The 19,234-nt window shown below is 43.7% G+C and overlaps 1 protein-coding gene across 1 annotated transcript in view; it reads left to right on the forward strand.

Annotated features, from left to right (window-relative positions):
* The window catches only part of SPMIP4 (sperm microtubule inner protein 4), a gene marked incomplete at its 5' end in the record, with an annotated part of 50,363 nt that extends 34,914 nt beyond the window's left edge, over positions 1–15,449 (forward strand). Inside the window, 3 exons of the mRNA XM_088447793.1 lie at positions 1,549–1,723; positions 4,007–4,098; positions 13,873–15,449. Coding sequence (XP_088303919.1) covers positions 1,549–1,723; positions 4,007–4,098; positions 13,873–14,610 — 1,005 coding nt within the window. The remainder of the gene's footprint in view (positions 1–1,548; positions 1,724–4,006; positions 4,099–13,872) is intronic.
* Positions 15,450–19,234: the final 3,785 nt, after the last annotated feature.

Below are 19,234 nucleotides of genomic sequence, written 5' to 3' on the forward strand. Positions count from 1 at the left end.
TATACTGCTACATCTAACGGGCGTGCCATAAAATTGACTTGCATTCAAATGTAAACAAGCCCCAAAGCTGTTAGTAAGATCTACCTGCTGATGAAAACACCTTTCAGAAAATGCATATGGATCATTGTGCCTTATAACCAATGCAGAGAAATTATACTAATGATCCAAATTGAATGTATATATCTCTGGTTTATTACTTTATACAGTAGCTTCAAAATGGGGGTAAGGTGCAATCAGGGAGATTGCTAGACTCTTCAGGGAGACAGGGTGATTGCTACTATTTCAGGGAGTCTCCCTGACAATCAGGGAGAGTTAGCAAGTATGCTGTATGTACAAAGAGTACAAATAGTGGGCCTGATTCAGACCCACTCGCGAGCGGCTGTCCGCTCGCAAGTGGGTCGATGTTATGGACTGAGCATGCGCACGACGGAGGGAGCTCCGTCGTGCGCATGCGCCAGACGCGACGAGCGAAGGAAAGTCCTTCGCTCGTTGTGTCCGATCAAAGGGGGCGTGCTGTCAATGTTGATTGACAGCACGCCCCCTTTGGTGGGCGTGCCGGGGGCGTGCCTCCCTGACGGGGGCGTTCCCACGGGAACGCCTCCCGTCAAAAGCCGGCCCACTGACATCACTAGTGATGTCAGTGGGAGTGATTTTGGCTCTGATAGAGCCAAAATCACTCCGGAGCTTGCGGTTGAAAACCTCAACCGCAGGCTCCGGCTCGCAAATTCGATGGTCGCGATGGTCTCGACCATCGCGACCATCACAATGCACGCTCGTATAGCCTGTGGGTGGTGACCCACAGCTATACGAGCGTCCAGGAGGACGCTCCATGAAAATGGAGCCCGGCCCTCATTCAGAGCGTGCGCTCTGCTCAGAGCGTACGGCTCTGAATGAGGGCCAGTGTTTTCTCTTTATTTCTACCTAGAAATGTCGGTACTTCCGTATCTTTGCGGCCCCCTGGTTACTCTACTAACGTATCTTCACTGATACGTAAGTAACGTAACCAGGAATACTATTAAGCCGCTTGCGGGCTCGCTGCGCTCGCCACGCTGGGGGCACGGTGGCTCGCTTTGCTCACCACATGGATTTATTTCCCCTCCATGCCCACTTGGATGGTAGGGAATGACATTGGATGGTAGGGAATGACATTGGACATTAGCGTAAAGATGAGCCAGTATCCAACGTCATCCAATGTCCTCTGGCTTCGCCCTGCCCAGGCATAGTTCACAATCTTTCGGGTAGGGAATGACGTTGGACATTAGCGTAAAGATGAGCCAGTATCCAACGTCATTCCCTACCATCCAACGTCATTCCCTACCATCAAAGTGGGCATGGAGGGGGAATAAATCCATGTGGCGAGCGAAGCGAGCCACCGTGCCCACAGCGTGGTGAGCGCAGCGAGCCCACAAGGGGCCGAATAGTATTTCCTGTTTACGCTACTTACGTAGCGTAACCAGGGGGCCGCAAAGATAGGGAAAAACCGAAATGTCACCTTTAAAATACCTTAAACATAGGTAACCACATTCTCATGATTTAGTCTTCCTACAGGTCCCCAAATTCAATCATGAAAATAACCAGATCTACTATCCGATTCCCCCCAAAAGTATAGCTCCCAATGCGCTAAACAAGCCATTTGAAGAAACACTTTCTGAGAGGACAGTAAACTTACAGAAAAATCTGATGAAATCCCAATGGGTAACCTCATATAACCGCAGCTTTACAGGTGAGTAAAATATACATGCTTCTGTCCATAAGACAATAATCTGCAGTTGATTCTATAGTATCTATATCATCTAACCTGCTTATTATTTAGCAGCATCAAAGTCCACTTTACTGTATATAGGAGGAGTAAACCAGATAAAATTGATTTAGAGACATAAAAACTGCTGCTCAGGAACAATATGTTTATATAGTGAACGTGATTGGCTGTTATATTTTAAAAATTAAGCATAACATTGACTGTCGGAATTTAGAGTGGCGTGCACCATATCTGTAAGACCTGAGGATTCACCCATTGAGGTGATCTGCACTTGTAGAATAACTGCAATTGGCAAGTGATCTGGTGGAATTTACCAGATTGGGAACTATAGTCAGCATATCCTTTAATGACAAAAACCAATGTGCTTCTCCCCAGATGCCTAGTTCCAGGTTAATAAGAATAGTTACAAGAAGTATGCATACCTACTTTTTATACTGAGGGACACATATCTAATGCTGGGCATACACTACCAGATAAAATGCCTGACAGACCGACACCCTGCAGGTATCTCACAGCAGGGGCAGAACTATGGGAGACAATGGAGGCGCCTGCCGCCGGGCGCCAGCACTGAAGGGGCATCTCCTCCATTGCCCACAATATATTCACCCCACTTAGGGCTGTAAATATGTACCCGGAGTGTACCATCACAGCCGCCCACGCCCAATACATGGTATTTTCCCTTTTTTTAGGGGGGCAGCAAATTATAATTTGCCTCCGGGCGTCTGGAATGAATTTACACCACAGTCTCACAGTGTATTGATCCTGATATCTGGGGAGGAGACATTTCCCCGTTCCTTCCCGGTGAAGAAACAGGGGAAATGTCTGTCGGTTGGCCGCGGCTGAATGGGGTGCAGTCAGGTTACCGGTGGGCGCTATCCCGCATACCGAACGAAGGTAAGCCGGGTGTCTTAGGTTCTACACATGGGGGGGTTAGGTTTAGGGACCCCCTGGGGGACTTAGGGTTAGGCACCCCCTCCCCCCCAGGAGGGTTGGGTGAGGGAAAGGGGGGGTTAGGCACCACTGGGGGGGTTACTGTAGGTTTAGGGTGCGAAGGAAGGTAAGCCGGGTGTCTTAGGTTCTACCCGTGGGGGGGTTAGGTTTAGGGACCCCCTGGGGGACTTAGGGTTAGGCACCCCCTCCCGGGAGGATTGGGTGAGGGAAAGGGGGTTTAGGTATCACTGGGGGGGTTACTGTAGATTTAGGGTGCGGGGAGGTGGGGTTAGGCACTAACAGGGAGAGGTTAGGGTTAGGCACTAGGGGGGAGGTTAGGGTTAAGCACCACAAAGGGTGGGATAGGGTTAGGGTAGGGAGAGGGAAGGGTTAGTGTGTTTACCAGTCCCAGTCGGAATTTGGCTCCTTCTGTCTTTTGGTGTCGGTATATGATCCGGCGGCTATTCAGCCACCGACATTACATACCGATTCCAGCTGGACATATACTGCAGCCAACCTTTAACTTATAAAATATCGCATCGGACGGACATACTGGACAATCCGGCATGCTGACCAATCAATATTTTAGCATTGGTTGGCCGCACACACAGTACAATTAATGGTGCGATCCGCCAATATCGGGCAGATCGGCCCAATAATTGTATAGTGTTTGCCCAGCATTAGGGGTTGAACAATTATAACAGAATCAGGAAATATTTTAGTATTGAACCCAAAACCCCAAGCAAATATTATACTATAAAATAAGTAACATAGTAAATATGAAAAACCAGGTTCATCTTTAATGAAATGTACTAAACGTCTGGCCACATATCAATGGGTTACTTTATGGCTTGAAAAAAAAAAACAGAGCATAATTTTTTCTGCTCTTTAAGCGTCACTCACAAATACTGGTGAATGCCCTATTAGTAGCAGAATAAGGGCCGCATTTATCAACGTGATATTCTTGTTATCACTCGTTACTAATCTTAAATGTGGCTCCAACCAGTCAGATCCTAACTGTCATGTGTTTCAAACACATGACAGTTAGGAGCTGATTGGTTGGAGCACCATTTAAGAATAGTAATGAGTGATAACAAGAATATCACTTGTTGATAAATGAGGCCCTTACAGTAGTTTAGATAGTAAAATGAGTCTAGCCATTGCTTTCAAAATAGATTGTACTGGTGAATGTCTGGTTTGGAGAAAACCAGCAACAAGGGAATTGCAACATTCAACAGTCTTCGAGCTAATGACCTGTAGAATTATTGCAGGTGTTAATTGGTGTAAGTTGTTAACATTTAATTCAAAAATTTTTAGGTAACGGGGAAATGAACCCGTTACAACTTGACGACTTTCATGAGAAGGTTATTGGCAAAATATCTGGACGGACAGAAGAAAATTCAGAAATGGTAATGTATTTTCATATATATGTCTCTTTTCTCAAGTTCATACAAAGAAGATAAGAACAATTCTATTTAGTCAAACATTAATTCAGAAGTTGCTTACCGCATGCTACCATTTTTCTATAATAATTCATCTTACGCCATCAAAGGGGTGATTCAAATGTTAGAGCTGGCATTTCTGCTCGCACCCTCCTGAGATAGTGAGCAGAATCGCGCAATAAGTCCTTGTTTTGGGCACCCAAACTCCTGTTTGGGCGCCCTAACAGGACTTTAGACGGCTTTAGCCATTTTATGGTTTACCCAATTAGGAGCGACAAGCGCGATAATTAATGGGCGCCCAAAAACAATTGAATTGCAACATTGGGTGCCCATTAATTAGAGTGCCTTAAAATACAATTGAATCGCCCCATAAAAGTCATTTACAAACTACTAAATATGCAGACCTACAGTCTGCTGACCTGGAATGTTCGGTAGCTCTTAGGAGTCCAGATGTCCGTACTACTGTCTGAGGAGCAACACGTTACTCAATTATTTCATGAATGTTTATTTATCTAGCACCACCATATTCTGCAGCGCAGTACAGAAAATATTTAATCTTTCACATAAGTCCATGGCTTAAAGAAACATAAAGTCTAAATTAGGAGGATTAGTGATGTTACTGAGTGTCCTGTGACTGAATACTTGCTTCCTTTGTTTTCACACTTTCACACAATATAAGAAAATGTGTCCTGCAGTTTTTCTAATGTTGTGTCTAACAAGTGACCCTTATTGACTTGAATTAATAAATTGTGTGATTAGCCAAAACTGTGGACTCTTTATGACTCATTAAGAGGCCTATTCTTGATTAAGTATCCAACTCACCGCAATTCAGCATTGCTCCAGTGCGTGGACAGATCCTCCAAAAACATGGCCGCAGGTACCGCAGTGTAGAAGCGGCGGAGGAATCCGCTCGGACCCTCTTCGCATGGGTCCGTCTGTCTAATAATGAAGGGGCCTGTTACAAAAAAACAAACAAGCAGAATTTAACGGTTCTACACGTGTAACGGGTCCATAACGGATAATGAATAGGCCCCTAAAGGGGAGTTATATCAAATCTTGGAGAGAGATAAATTGAAGAAATTGCTCATAACAACCAATCCGCTTATAACTAACATTTTCCTATTACAGCCTGTAAAATGACAGTTAAAAGCCGATAGGTTGGGGGGGCGTGGCCTAACTGAGCACCGAAGCAGACGTGCCTTTCTCTGGCTCCGTCTGACCGGCAATAAAAGCAGTATATTTTGGAGCCCCTGCTTACTGCTGACTCTCCCCAGAGGGCTCCTACACCTTACCGGCTCCCAGAGACCCTGCTGTGCCTGTCGCGGATCCGCAGACGCCCGACCGCCGCTTCGGCCTACTCTGAGGGTGAAGCCGCGGCCTCAATTTTGGCTCTGTCCCCGACGCGACTCTGCCAGCGGCATCGCGGCTGTTGGATACCGCTGCCGTTCCCCTCGGGTGATTGCCGCGACATCCCTACCCTCCTCCGGATCCTCACTGGCTGTGGCTGAAGAGGTATATACCCCCAGAGACCCCTAGAAATACGCACGGCCGGAACCGCGAATCGCGGGAGGCCGCCATTTTGTGAGCTCCGGCTGCACTCCAGAAGTGCAGGGCCTCTGCTACCACCTCTGGCTGCCCCTCTTCTTCCGGACCTGGTCCTCTGCCACTGGCTGCCCCCCTCCTGTTGGACCTGATCTACTACTGCTGGCCTCTGGCATCTGGAGACCTCTCCTCTCTTGCTGGGCCCTCCTTTCTCCTGCTACCCTCTCCCCTTGTGTGCTGGTCACCTTGGACTGTTGCAAAACACCGCCAGCTGGGGCCCCCTCCTGCAGTCTAAGGAACATCCACTGCTTCAATCCACAGCTCTCTCCCTCCTGCTGGATTGGGTCCTCCACTGACGGGCTACTTTCTCTCCATCTGCTGTGACTGGGACCTTGTTGCTGCCTACATAGAGATCTCCATAAATTACTAGCAATTGGGCCCCTTGACGCCCTTACGACTCTTACTACAGTGGCCGAGATTGATATACAGTTTACCCTCCCGACCTGACAGCTACAGCTACAACATGTACTAACTGATTTCATCCCCTCCCACCCCTAATTAGTACACGTGGAGTTTCTTTTAAATTATTTTTTTTTTGCTCCCTTTTATACATCGATATTCATAATGCCTAGAACGGCGAAGAAATCCCTCGCAGGAGACCTTACACCATATCTTTCAAAACCTAAATCCTTGCCTGATGCTAAAGATTTGCACCAGAATCAGCTCCTGACCACTCCAACTCCGAATCGGAAGAAGATGACCTCTCTCCCATTACTCGCAGGGACTTCCTTTTACTGTTCAAAGAACTCAAAGATGTGAAAAAATCTGTTCAGGCTCTTCATGCCATGCAAGCGGAAATTTCTGCTATTGGTTCCAGAACAGACCAACTAGAACGTAGAGTTGAGGAGGTGGTTACATCCCAACAATCTTACGACGCCGACCTTACACAGTTACGCCAAGATGTTGCTCAGCTTCAAGACGGTCAAGAAGATCAAGATAACAGGGCCCGACGTAACAACATCCGCATCAAAGGTATTCCCGAAGACGTCGAGCTCCCCCACCTTGAGCTCTATCTCAAAGACCTGTTCATGCAACTCTCTCCCTCTACTCAGGAAGATCACCTGCTCCTAGACCGAGCCCACCGTGCGCTAAAGCCGCGCTCCCAATCTTCTTCTCAACCTCGAGACGTCATCCTACGTATGCACTACTTTACAGCCAAAGAGACTATAATGAGAGAAGTTCGCAAGCTCTCTTCAGTCACTTTTAGAGATGCTACTCTCCAGATTTTTCAGGATGTTTCCCCTCTGACTCTTGCTAAACGTAGGGACTTTAAGCCTCTTACCACCCTGCTACGTCATCATAATATTAGATACCGTTGGGGTTACCCCTTTCGCATTCTAATATGGCACCAGAACCAATTACATATGGCTCGTCTCTCCTCGAAGCTCAACCTCTTCTTTCAACACTGGGCATATCCGAAGAACTTGGTCCTACACCTTCCGCCTCCCTCCCTCAAAGGTCTCGACAACCGACTCGACGCCCCCCTCCATCTGAATGGTCTACTGTTCCTAAGTCTTCCAAGTCCTCCACTCAGATCTCTGAAACCTAAGACCTTCTAATAGGTTCATTGTTGCATTATTTTTGTGATTTCGTGATGGGGTCCCTCCACTTGTGAGGATGTCCCCCATTACGAATATTTTACATTACCGTCTCATTATATGTATCTGGAACTCATCTAGCCTATTTTTGATATTTTTGTAGAAGTTTATGTAATTAAGTTTTGATGAAGTTCCATCATAATGAATATAAGATACATCTATATATGTTCTTATCTTAGCTGTTCATTTATTATAATCTTACTGAGATTTTGTTGATTTATCTGTGTATGTATATATATATATATATATATATATATATATATATAATCTATGAACATATATATACTCTGTTTATTGGTTGGTATTTCAGTGTTTTTTGGGATGATTTATCCCTCGATTTACTCCTCGATTTATTCCCATCTCTTGTTTATTAATTTTTATATTTCTGTTTTTATTGTATTTTCTTTTCCCATTTATTTGTTCCCCCTTTTTTTTTTTTTTCTTTCCAATCATATTGTTTTTTGATTTCTATTTTTAGGTTTATCTATGGGCTTTTTTTTTTTTTTTTTTCCTATACTCCATTTGTACGATGTTGTATATTTCTTTCCATATATTTATTATATTTGGGGTTTGTGGGAGGGCTCTATATGTATATATTTTTTCCTCTCTATGACCTCTTTATGGATACACGATCTACCTCTGCCGCGCCCCCCCAGGGTCTTGTACCCATCTGCTGACCTATGTGCTTCATTAGTGCATAGTTCCCCTCCCCTTTGTCAGCACCCGTGGCCTTGGACCTCTGTACCATTTGGCCGACCTACCTTCCTTTTCCCTTACCGGTTTTCCTTCCTTCTCAAACAGGACGACTTCTTCCTTTTTACAGGTCTGATGATGTGTCACTTTTGCTTACCTCTCCACTTTCAATTGTTTTTTGTGTTTTTTTTAGCTGTTTTCTCAACCATAGCGCATGGGTCTTAAGGTACTCTCCTTCAACGTGAAGGGCCTCAATAGCCCACAAAAGCGTAGCAAACTTTTTACCACTCTTAATTTATATAAAGGAGATTTAGTATTTCTCCAAGAAACTCATTTCCTGCGAAATCTCCATCCAGAACTTCGCTCTAAATCCTATCCCACCACATATCATACCTGCGACTCTAAGCAGAAGAAACAAGGAGTTGCTATCCTATTTGCCCGCCACCTCACTTTTGATATGATCGATTCTTATGAAGATAGAGAGGGTCGCTTTCTTATTCTTGTGGGTACTCTTAATAATATTCTTTGCACTATTGTTAACATATATGCCCCTAACCAAGCCCAACCAGCTTTTTTCACTAGACTAGACACCCTCCTCTCTCATAAATGGCAGGGCTCCCTTATTGTATCTGGTGACTTTAATGCAGTATTGAACCCTTCATTGGATAGATCTACCTCGGGAGCCACTAACTCCGGCAGGGCAGACCTCCGTAATTCCAAGGCGCTGCTTGATCTCATGAAATCCCAGCTTCTCTATGATTCCTGGCGGGTTCGAGAGCCCCTCACCCGAGACTATACTTTTTTCTCCTCTGTCCACAACTCCTATTCCCGTATAGACATGATCCTGCTCAGCCACGACCTAGCCCTGCAACTTGTGGATGTTCATGTCCATCCTTTGATATGGTCTGATCACGCTCCTGTTTCAGCCGACCTATCTTGTATTACTGAACGTCCTCGTCCAATGACATGGCGCTTAAATGACACCATTCTTTATTCTCGCGATACGATCACCCATCTCAAAACCCTACTTATGGATTATTTGCAATTAAACGCTCTCCCAGACACCTCTCCCTCCACTCTCTGGTTGGCTCATAAAGCTGTTCTACGGGGACATTTGATTAGTATAGCTTCCAAAGCTAAAAAAGATTTTCAAACCCGTACTAACTCCCTCTCAATTCGTCTTTAACAACTAGAGTCACAACATAAACAGTTCCCTAGCCCTTCCCTCCAACAAGAGCTCCTTGCTGTTCGACACTCCCTCGCTCTCCTTTTTTCCCAACACACAGCTAAACGTCTAAAATGGCTGCGTCAAACCTTTTACGAAAAAGGAGATAAAGCTGATAAGATTTTGGCATCTAGGCTTCGTACGGCACGAACCCATAGAAATATCCTTATGATTAAAAATTCCAATAATCATCTTCTTCACGACCCGGCAGCTATTCGATCTGAATTTCAAAATTTTTACAATAAATTGTATAACTTACATTCTTCTTCATACCCTACTTCTCTCCCACCTACTGAGACGGCAATCCAAGAATTTCTTTCCACCGCCAATCTTCCTCAGCTATCTCAGGAGGCACTCCGGGGTTTGAGTGAGGAGATCTCAGAAGAGGAAATTATAACTTCTATTAAACAACAGAAGTCTGGCAAGTCCCCCGGACCTGACGGCTTTACAGCTGCATACTATAAAAAATTCATGGAGCATCTGGTTCCCCACCTGCACTCCCTCTTTAATACTGTTTTACAAGGGGGCTCCTTCCCTGCGGATATGTTAGAAGCCAGAATTGTCGTGATACCTAAGGAGGGTAAGGACCCGCACAATTGTGCTAGTTATAGGCCTATCTCCCTTCTCAATCTAGATATTAAAATATATGCAAAAATTTTAGCCAATAGACTCAACCAGGTCCTTCCCTCCTTGGTCCATTATGATCAGGCTGGCTTTTGCCGGGTCGTCAAGCTCGGGATAATACCCGTAGAACCATAGATTTAATTCATACCATAAACTCCAGGAGATCTCCAGCTATTGTTCTTTCTCTCGATGCTGAAAAAAGCATTCGATAGGATCTCTTGGACCTTTATGTCTGACCATGGCCGCCCTCGTCCGACTAAACCCTAGCATTCATGGAGTGCAGGTCGGGAATTCATCTTCCAAAATCGCCCTCTTCGCTGACGACATCCTACTTACCCTCACTCAGCCCCGGATATCTTTACCCAACCTTTACAAATTATTAGACCATTATGGTGTCCTCTCTGGATATAAAATTAATTTGTCAAAATCTGAAGCCATGCCCCTCCACATCCCCCACCAGGATGTTGAGACCCTTAAATCCTCCTACAGTTTTAAGTGGCAATATAAAAAAATTAAATACCTTGGGGTCTTCCTGACATCCCGTTATGATCTTTTATTTCAGGAAAATTTTCCCCTACTTTTTGCGAAATTACAAGCGGATCTGACTTCCTGGAAACGGCTTATACTCTCGTGGCTGGGCAGGATCATCACAGTAAAAATTAATATCCTCCCCAAATGGCTCTACCTTTTCCAAACCCTCCCAGTGGCGGTACCCCTTACCTTCCTTCAAAACCTTCAGAAATCAGTCAACCGTTTCATCTGGAATGGTAAGCCACCTAGGTTATCTTCGTCCATCCTTAAAAAACCTATTTCCAAAGGGGGTAGAGGTCTCCCGGATTTTAAGCTCTACTATTTAGCCTCACATTTTTCCAAAATAGTGTCCTCCTACTCCCCCCATGGAACGTCCTCCTGGCTTGATATTGAATCTAGCTATATCAATTCCCCAGACCTTTCTTCCCTATGGGGCCTACAAAAGAAACACCGTCCTCCTCCCTCTAACCTTCCTCCAACACTCAAATTCCTCCTTCACATATGGGTCTTATATTCACTTAAATTTAATATTACCACCCTTATATCTCCTCTTACCCCTATATGGTGTAACCCCAATTTCCCCCCAGGTTTACATGCGACCCACATGACGTCGTGGAAAACAGCATCCCTCAAATTTATTGCTGATTTTTGTTCACAAGGGCTCTGGCTCTCTCTTTCAGACCTACAACTGCAATGTCCAACTCAATCTTTAAATCCCTATGAATACCTACAAATACGAAATTTTTTAGGCTCCCTACCACAGACCCCGCTTCTCCGTGACCTCACTCCCTTCGAACGGCTCTGTAAATATTACCCTATGTCCAAAGGGATGATCTCTCAAATATACGGTATCCTCATTGTTGCTGCTCTGCCTACTAATAATCCCCATGAATCCTCATGGGAGATAGATCTTGGCCCTCCACCTGATGAAGAGGTGTGGGACGACATGAGACTGGCAATTGCTAAAACTTCTATCTCTACTCGCCTTAAAGAAACTTCTTATAAATTGTATTACCGTTGGTACTATACTCCAGTACGGCTCTCCCATATGTTCACTTCTGCTTCACCTCTCTTCTGGAGAAACTGTGGCCTCCGAGGTACTTTAATTCATATCTGGTGGACCTGCCCGGCTCTTGAACCTTTCTGGACCTCTGTTCATACTCTCCTAAATACGGTCTTTGGAGAACCGATCCCAAAAGACCCATAGACTTTCCTTTTAAATTACCCCTCTCCTAATCTCAGCAACCGCTCTGTTAAGCGGTTGTCCCATATTCTAGTTGCTGCTAGAAGTCTGATTGCCCGTAATTGGAAAAACCCTCTTCCATCGACTCTCTCTGCCCTAAAATCACAAATACGGCATATAGCGGAAATGGAAAATATTACCTATTATCTTCATGATAGAGGCCATCATATATTTTCTCAAGTTTGGGCTCCATGGCTCTCATACGACAACACTTCACTACCTCTGCTCCCTGCGCTCACTACCCATATGTGACTCATGCGCGATGGTTGAGTTTGATTTCCCTAGCCCAACTTCCCTATGCAAACCTCCCTAACTGACTATTCTTTTCTCCTGTTTTCCAACTGGCATGTTTTTCTTTCTATCTTTATAACACTTTTTGTCTAGTATTTATTTATTATAAAGGAGAGAGGGAAGGGGGAAAAAAAAAAAAAAAAAAAGGAAAGACATATTTTGTTTCTCTTGATAGTCCTGTTCCCAATCTCCCCCATTACCCTCCCACCCCTTCTGCTCACCCCCTCCCCCCATATGTTTATTGCTATTTACTTTATTGGAAAATGGCTCATGTATACTGTTTATTATATTTGTGGGTTTTTTTTATGTTATCTTTTTTATGAGCTTTCAAAATAAAGAATTTAAAAAAAAAAAAGCCGATAGGTTGGTATGGGCAAGTTCAATTTATATCTTTCCAAGATTTGATAAGTCTCCCCTAAAATATCATTAAACATAGGGAAATCAAAAAGTGTAAAAATGATGGGAGGGCTTGCTCAGGCAAGATTCTTCAGGTGATTTTTTTTCACACCACGTTGAGGATGCAGTGCTCCACAAAACCAGCATTCTGAACACGCAACAGGCAAATTGACATTTGATCCCTATACTTGCATATATGTCTGTTATTAAGAAAGAAAGCAAAAAAAATAACAAATGTACAATTTTCCAGTATGTGGCTGTGACTGCTGTATTATCCGATTGGTTTTATTTTCCAGGAAAGTCACTGAAAGCACTTTAAATGAGTCCCGTACAAAATCTCCATTTACAACTTTAAATAGTTTACCAACTACAGACAACAGCAAATAATAGCTCAGTCACACACAGGGCTCTATTTACTACAATCCGCATATTGAATGCGGATTGTAGTGTGATATTACCGAGTGAATTCGCATTGCGAATTCAGGCAATATCACAGGGATTTACTATAAATCCCTTGCAGGGACAGAGCTTGCGATAAAGCTCTTTCCCTGCGGATCCCATCCGCACTCCAGTAGCGGTATTTTCGGAAAAAATACCGCGACTAAGAGCCCGCGCATGCGCCGACCGACCACCGCTACTACCCCCCCACCGACGCTAAGCCCCGCCCCCGGTGCTAAGCCCCGCCCCCGCGATCATTGACCCCCGCGACCCCCCCTCCCCCCCCTCCCTTCATTACACTTACCTGCATCCTCCTGGCCTCCGGTGATCTTCTCCGGGCTTCCCGATCAGGTGATCTCCCATACTGCACTGGGACCCGATCACCTGATGACCGGGCCCCAGTGCACTGTGGAAGACCAGCTGACCGGAGAGGAGCCATCACCGGTCCCTGGATTCAGGTAAGGAAAAAAAAAAATGTTTAATTTTTTTTTCTTTTTTTTACAGTAATCAGCTTGCGGTCTACTTAGACCACATAGCTGATTACTGGTACCGGCTCCCGCCTCTGCTCTCTCCGTTAGAGCAGAGCGGGAGCCCGATAACCGGGGGAGACCCTGGATAACGCCACCTCCAGGTGGCGTTATTATCACAGGGCTTCCCCCGGTATTTTTTTACAATTTATTTTTAGTAACTTGCACACAGATCACATTTCCCATTACAATTATGGGAAATGCGATCTGCTTTACTAAAAATAAGTGATACTGGGGGTTGGAGTAGAATTTTACTAATTCTACTCCAATTGCCCTGTAATAACTACAGGTGAAACTAAAATAATGTGAAAAGGGTGTGAAAACACCCTTTTTCAATTTATTTTAGTAAAAATAATGTTAATAAATAGAGCCCATTGTGCTATTTATAATTCTATACTAAAACTAAACTGGTAATAGTTATTCACTGATAAAACAAACAGAGAACTTTGACTATAGTCATATTTTTGTATGCTCAGATTCTACTTTGTTTCTTAAAACCCCTTAGTTAGTACACATTACTGCCTAAAACATTTCAACAAAATAATAATTTTGTAATTTCATGACTTTTTGCAGAAGCCAACATTTTTATCTAGTGTTCTACGCCCACGACCACTGGAAGGACGCATTGCACGTTTACGAGACGGTCGACGGCCCCTTGCGAAGGAAGATTTATGTGTAGATCTAGTAAGCGAGAGTGCACTTGAATCAGATACAACATGTGTGACCTGCATGCAATCATCCTGCATTTGTGATGCTATTGGCAACAGCTTGGATAACTACAATACTACAGAAAAGCAATACACACAGTGTCCATCTTCAAAGTGGAACTATAAGGAACCAAATCTGTTCAAAATCTCTGATGCCGAACAGACTGATGCTTTATACAGAAGGCAGATTACTCCAATACCAACATCTTGTGAACTGGAAAACAGCTGCTATAAAGACTTACATCCAAGTAAGCAAGAGCAATATATGACTTTTGAACATACATTTAGTCCTAATAAACCATTCACGCGCAATGATCCTACCAGCATGGAGGCTTGTTCTGCAAGGGCACAAAATAATCACAGTGTACTACTGAGCCACTGCAACAACATTCATATGTTAAGAACACCTGGAACCATTTGTGACCCAGGAACGGCATCGGCGCACACATCGCTACTGAAGCTTCAAGACTCTTTCTCCATGTCAGAGGCACACAATGCTTTCCACCAGAACTTCCCAGAGAAGACAAAAGACCTGAGAGATAATTGCAATTCTGGGAGGCAGCACAAGTTTTATGGCTTCCATTCTTTTTATTACCACAATTAACACGGCTTATACCTATAGAAATAACACTAGAGAAATATAAGCAATCTAATGAAACAAATAACTGTAGTATGTGGGCATTGACTTTTAGCAAGTTGTGTGTGTGATCAGACTGATTGCCTGTTGTAATTGATCAAAAAAATAGTCCCAACCTACCTGTTACCTGAACTCACAGATCTTTTCCATAATGAAACAACCAGCACACCTAGGGCCTGATCAGAGACGTATGCTATGCCGCTGTTTTCACAGTCGAGAGATTATCGGTAAACTGTGCATGCGTCTAAGTTGCACTGCACATGCATCAAGATACTTTACCAGAGCCGCTCGCTGCGACTTTGGACTCGCCCTGTCATTAACAGGCTGGGGAGGTAACGGTAAAAATGCAGGCGTGTTGCAACCGTTTTCAGGACGTCACTGTCTGCATCTGTGATCCGGTATGCAGGAAATATGGCTCCGGCGTCTCACTTCCCACGTCCATTCTGCGGGAACATAGACCTACTCAGAACTGTCACAATTGAATGATCTGCGACAACTGCTGCGTCTTTGTATTTGCAAAGCCGCAGGTGGGCGCCTCAGTACATCTCCCGTGGGCTGCGACATTTACATATCTTTGCATAGCAGTTGCGTACAAATTCCCAGCTGCTGTGGAATCAGCGTCCATCTGTGAATCAGGCCCTTAGATAGAAGGAAAAGCTCACTTAACTAATTTATTTTCCACTATTGAGCACTGTAGCAAATGATCTTCAATATAATTTGTATGGCAGATATTTAATCATTAATGTGTGACTTTGCTGTGCCTCAAAAAAGTTGTATGCTCTTCTTGTTCTTAATAAAACAAAATATAAGAGTCTGGAATTCCATGCTATTATGCCTACATCAATTCAATCAACCACTTTACATCAACAAATAACTTAGGTGGTTAATAAATAATACAACTAAACTTAAACTATTAATTCTTTTAACTTCAGATGAGATTGTTCAGCATTTCAAAATATGTACACAAATGCTTCAAGATAATGACATAACTTCAGATGTTTAAAAAAGTTCATCAACTTGCACGCGTCATCCATCATCGCTGCTTGGTGACACCATCCTACAGGGTACCACCAAAATAGCATAACAGCTCTGCTATTTTGGTGTCACCCCCTTGGATAGGTGCTACCATTTACACCTGTAAAATTAGTAACTAGTGGCAGCTACCGAGGTGGGACTGCAGTGTAGTCCAAAATTCAAATAAGGGAGCCACACCAACTGCCAGTAAGTCCCGGCAGTGTTTGGGGTGGCAGTTGGTGTGACTCCCCTATTTGAATTTTTGACTGTGCTGCACTGCTACTGGGTCACTAACAACAGCAATCAAATCAAAATTGATTTGAGTAGAAATGATGATGCAAAGTACTGTAATACTCTATATACAACAGTTATAACCTTTTTATTATGCTTTCAAACTTAAAATAAAATGATATGTAGAATCTGATTGGTTGCTAATACCCCTTAGAGTTAAATAGTGAACTAATATATTCAGTCAACACAATGTTATCCTAATTACTTTAGAAGTCAGCTTTTAACATTATAATACTGGTACTCGAATTAGGATTGTTTTCTAACAATAGGATAGGGTACAGGGTAAGATTCTTTGGGTGAGTGGGGGGGGAAGAAATGTGATCTACAAAAAATAATTCGAAGTCCTACTAAACACAATAATTATTTATTTATTTTATTTATTATTACCAGTTAGTTATAAAGCGCAAACAAATTCTGTAGCACTTTACAGAGAATATTTAGCCATTCACATCAGTCCCTGCCCCAGTGATCTTACAATCTATATTACCTACAATGGGGGCGATTCAATTCAATGCGATGTTTGGACGGGCTAAAATATTTCTTCTCGCACCATCTTGGAATGCAAGGACAAATCCGACAAAAGTGCCAGCCACGCGTCTGTTTTCCGGCTTAGTGCGGCGCTAACAGACGTGCGGCCGGCACTTTAGTTGAAGAATGACGGCTCTCGCGACTAAATACCCAGTTTAAGTTGCGAGATCCGGCATTCTCCGACTTAATATTGCGCTGAATTGAATAGCTCCGGGAGCTCCCTCCCGTAGCTATTCAACATCGCATCGAATTGAATTGCGTTCAATGTTTACACACACATATACAATAGGGTTACTTTTTGTCAGGAGCCAGTTAACCTAACAGTATATTTTTAGAATGTAGGAGAAAAATGGAGTGCCTGGAGGAAACCCACACAAGCAGGGGGAGAATATGCAGACTCCACACAGTTAGTGCCATGGTGGGGATTGAGCCCAAGACCTTAGTGCTGTGAGGCAGTAATGCTAACCATTACACCATCTGTGCTGCCCAAATTATAATTTCTTATTGCCGCAAAAAAATAAGATTCGCCAGGATGTACTAATATGCACATTCAGGGACAAGGGCTCCAAATGGAAATGGAGAGATATCTGCTGCAGTCCCTCCATGGTACATCCAGGCAGTGGCGGCTCCAGAGGTGGGGCTGCACGCAGTCCAAAATTCAAATCGGGGAGCTGCACCAACTGCCAGTGAGTCCCAGCCGGCGATGTTTGGCAGCGTTTGGGGTGGCAGTTGGTGTGGCTCCCCTATTTGAATTTTGGACTGTACTGCAGCCCCACCTCTGGAGCTGTCACTGGTAACAACAGCAACTGTGACAACATGATGGCCTCTCACCTTGATTTAAGTAGAAATGATGATGCAATGTACTGTAATACTCTATATACAGCGGTTATAAACTTTTTATAATCCTTCCAAACTTAAAATAAGAGTCATCATGAATTCATATTTTTTATTCATTTATATAAAACAAATTCTATGTTATATCCGGTTTGCTATTTGTTGAAGGAATGCATACATTTTACATATCTTCTTACATTTGCCTAATGCCCATGTCAGCAGACAGATTGGTTGCCATTTTAGTAGTTTGAATAGATAGGTGGCCCCAGCTATTGCGTCCTGAGAAAGAAGGGCAGCTAGACATGTGGGCAATTGTAGTTATTGTACATGTCATACATTGCAAGCAAGACGCTCGATACATATGCCCAACAACACAGCAGGCGGTGATCATAATACTTACAATAAACACAGGACATGACATTTCTTAGTCAGAGGGGTGTGGTATGAAAAGCAGACATTCACAATGTCGACACTGGAATGTTGACATGTTTTGAATTTTCTACATGTTCATAATGTCCACAATCCACATTTAACGTGTTTAAACTTTACACCAGAATGTCTACATACAGTATTTTGCATAGTAAACCCTAAACCTAAAAAAAATACACAAAAATGTACTGTAGACATTCTGGTTTCAATATGTTAAATGATGACATTATGGACATATCAACATTTGTGAATGTCAGCATTTTTCTTATCTTATGTCCATGTCGACATTCTGGCTGCATCCCAGTGAGAGTGCCTGGATGGGCCTGTAAAGGGTGTTTTCAGAGTCCACCTTAGTGAGCCATTGGCTCCTCAGTGGTGCCTAAATGAATATGATTGTTCTGTGTTATTAATTAGCCACTTTACCAGGGGAGAGCTTGTTGATATGGTAACACAAGTTCTTATATTTTCATCTCATTGATTTTGAATTTTAGACATAGGGGCCTATTCATCATCGGAGGCCATATGGCCTCCAATGATTAAGTATCCAACTCGCAATGGGGGAAACCTGACACCAGAGCTCTGGTGCGGGGATAGCTGCTCCGAAAAGCAGCTGTCCCCTCGGTTAGTATCGCACTACAGAAGTAGCTGCTTTACTTATCTCCTCCCCGTTGGCCTGGCTACGCATGTGTGACCCAAGGTCACGCATGCGCACAGCTTCCGGGGAGTCCGTGAGAAGGCGGCCAAGGGATCTGCTCGGATAACTCTTTGCATCCCCGGAACTCCTTCCCATAGGAAGGAACGGGGCTACGAGAGCAAGTGCCCTCTGAAGATGGTGCTTGCTCTCGTGTGCAAACTACGAACACTTTCAGTTTTTAGAGTTTTCTGAGATTAGGAGATAATTGCCGGGAATCGAGGCTCCGTATGGAGTGGCCTGGGCTGAATGATGCAAAACCGATTTCCAATTGAATACGGGGATAAGCGGGGACGAGCGCGATACTTCTCCGCATGGAAAACCAGCGATGTCGGCAAAAAGTCCGGCATGCGAAAAGTACGGGACTTTTCGTACCTAATTGAATATGCCCCTTGGTGAAATTATGTATTTCAGATATTACCCATTTACATTAATTAAAATTAAAGATATTTAATGGATGTTTTGTTTCCCACACAATGCAATAAGAATATTATTTTCTTAGTGCCTGATTCAGAGATGGTTGGTAATACAGCTCTGTTCGCAGCAGGTCTCGCAAAATTGGTTGTGGGAATATGCAAATGCTAATCTCAGCCTTCCATTTGTGCTAGACGGTGCAATGGAGTGTATGAGCGCCCACTTGTAGGCTGTGTGGTCTGTGCATTTGCAATGGAGATTGTAAATACTTTAACAATGACGCAACATCTGTCTCATCATCGACATTTGCAGTAGCCTAGGGTCTACTCTAACTACTCTCCTCAAATCCAACTACACATGGCTTCTGAAGCATTGTAGTAAGAATGATAA

Source organism: Taudactylus pleione, unplaced genomic scaffold (assembly GCF_031769625.1).
Source record: "Taudactylus pleione unplaced genomic scaffold, aTauple2 ptg000439l, whole genome shotgun sequence".
Lineage (NCBI taxonomy): Eukaryota > Metazoa > Chordata > Amphibia > Anura > Myobatrachidae > Taudactylus > Taudactylus pleione.